The 654-nt window shown below is 34.4% G+C and overlaps 1 protein-coding gene across 1 annotated transcript in view; it reads left to right on the top strand.

The window, feature by feature from the left end:
• The first annotated feature begins 226 nt into the window (after positions 1–226).
• Positions 227–654, top strand: part of LOC107681137 (ELMO domain-containing protein 1-like) — a 10,239-nt gene continuing 9,811 nt past the window's right edge. The window contains exon 1 of the mRNA XM_016477309.1: positions 227–251. Coding sequence (XP_016332795.1) covers positions 235–251 — 17 coding nt within the window. The 5' untranslated portion in view covers positions 227–234. The remainder of the gene's footprint in view (positions 252–654) is intronic.

Here is a 654-nt window from a genome sequence, read left to right as displayed (position 1 = left end):
ATGTAGACCATGGGTTGGTCGTTGAAGCAGTTGCCCACGGCAACGTCTTAATCCGCCTAACGCCACACTGCTGACGACCTCGAGACATTATCGCAATTGGTATTCAAGACGGTTGAATGCAATACAACGATTAAATAAAGATACACTGTAGTTTTCATTTTGAATTATGTTTTGTGCAGGTGGTCAGACCATTCGTGAATGTGAGTTACACTTGTAGCAAAGCAGACAATCGCGATGAAGCATTTTCTAAGGTAAGTACGTCCTTAGTGCTTAATAGTGATAGAGCGCTTCTTATTGCTTAGAAGCTGAAATATCATCGTTGTCATCTTCCATTTTTAAAGATGCACATTAAATTTACCGTTATGCGGATTTTTTTATTGCATGCTTTGTAGTATGGCCCAATTATGTCATGGATGTTGAAACAAAAACAGAAAATTAATTATTCTTATCAGGTATTATTATTATTATTAGGTATTATTATTATTATTATTAATATCATCATCATCATCAGAATAATATGAGTTTAAATTGCATGCATTATTGCACAATAATAACAATTTGTGTGCGTGTGTTTGTGTGTGTGTGTATATATATACACTACCGGTCAAAAGTTTGGGATCAGAACGATTTTTAATGTTTTTTACAGGAGTTTCT

Source organism: Sinocyclocheilus anshuiensis, unplaced genomic scaffold (assembly GCF_001515605.1).
Source record: "Sinocyclocheilus anshuiensis isolate Anshui unplaced genomic scaffold, SAMN03320099.WGS_v1.1 scaffold412, whole genome shotgun sequence".
In the NCBI taxonomy this organism is placed as follows: Eukaryota; Metazoa; Chordata; class Actinopteri; order Cypriniformes; family Cyprinidae; genus Sinocyclocheilus; species Sinocyclocheilus anshuiensis.
The sequence above is the reverse complement of the archived record's forward strand: the minus strand, read 5'-3'. Positions and strand labels throughout refer to the sequence as shown.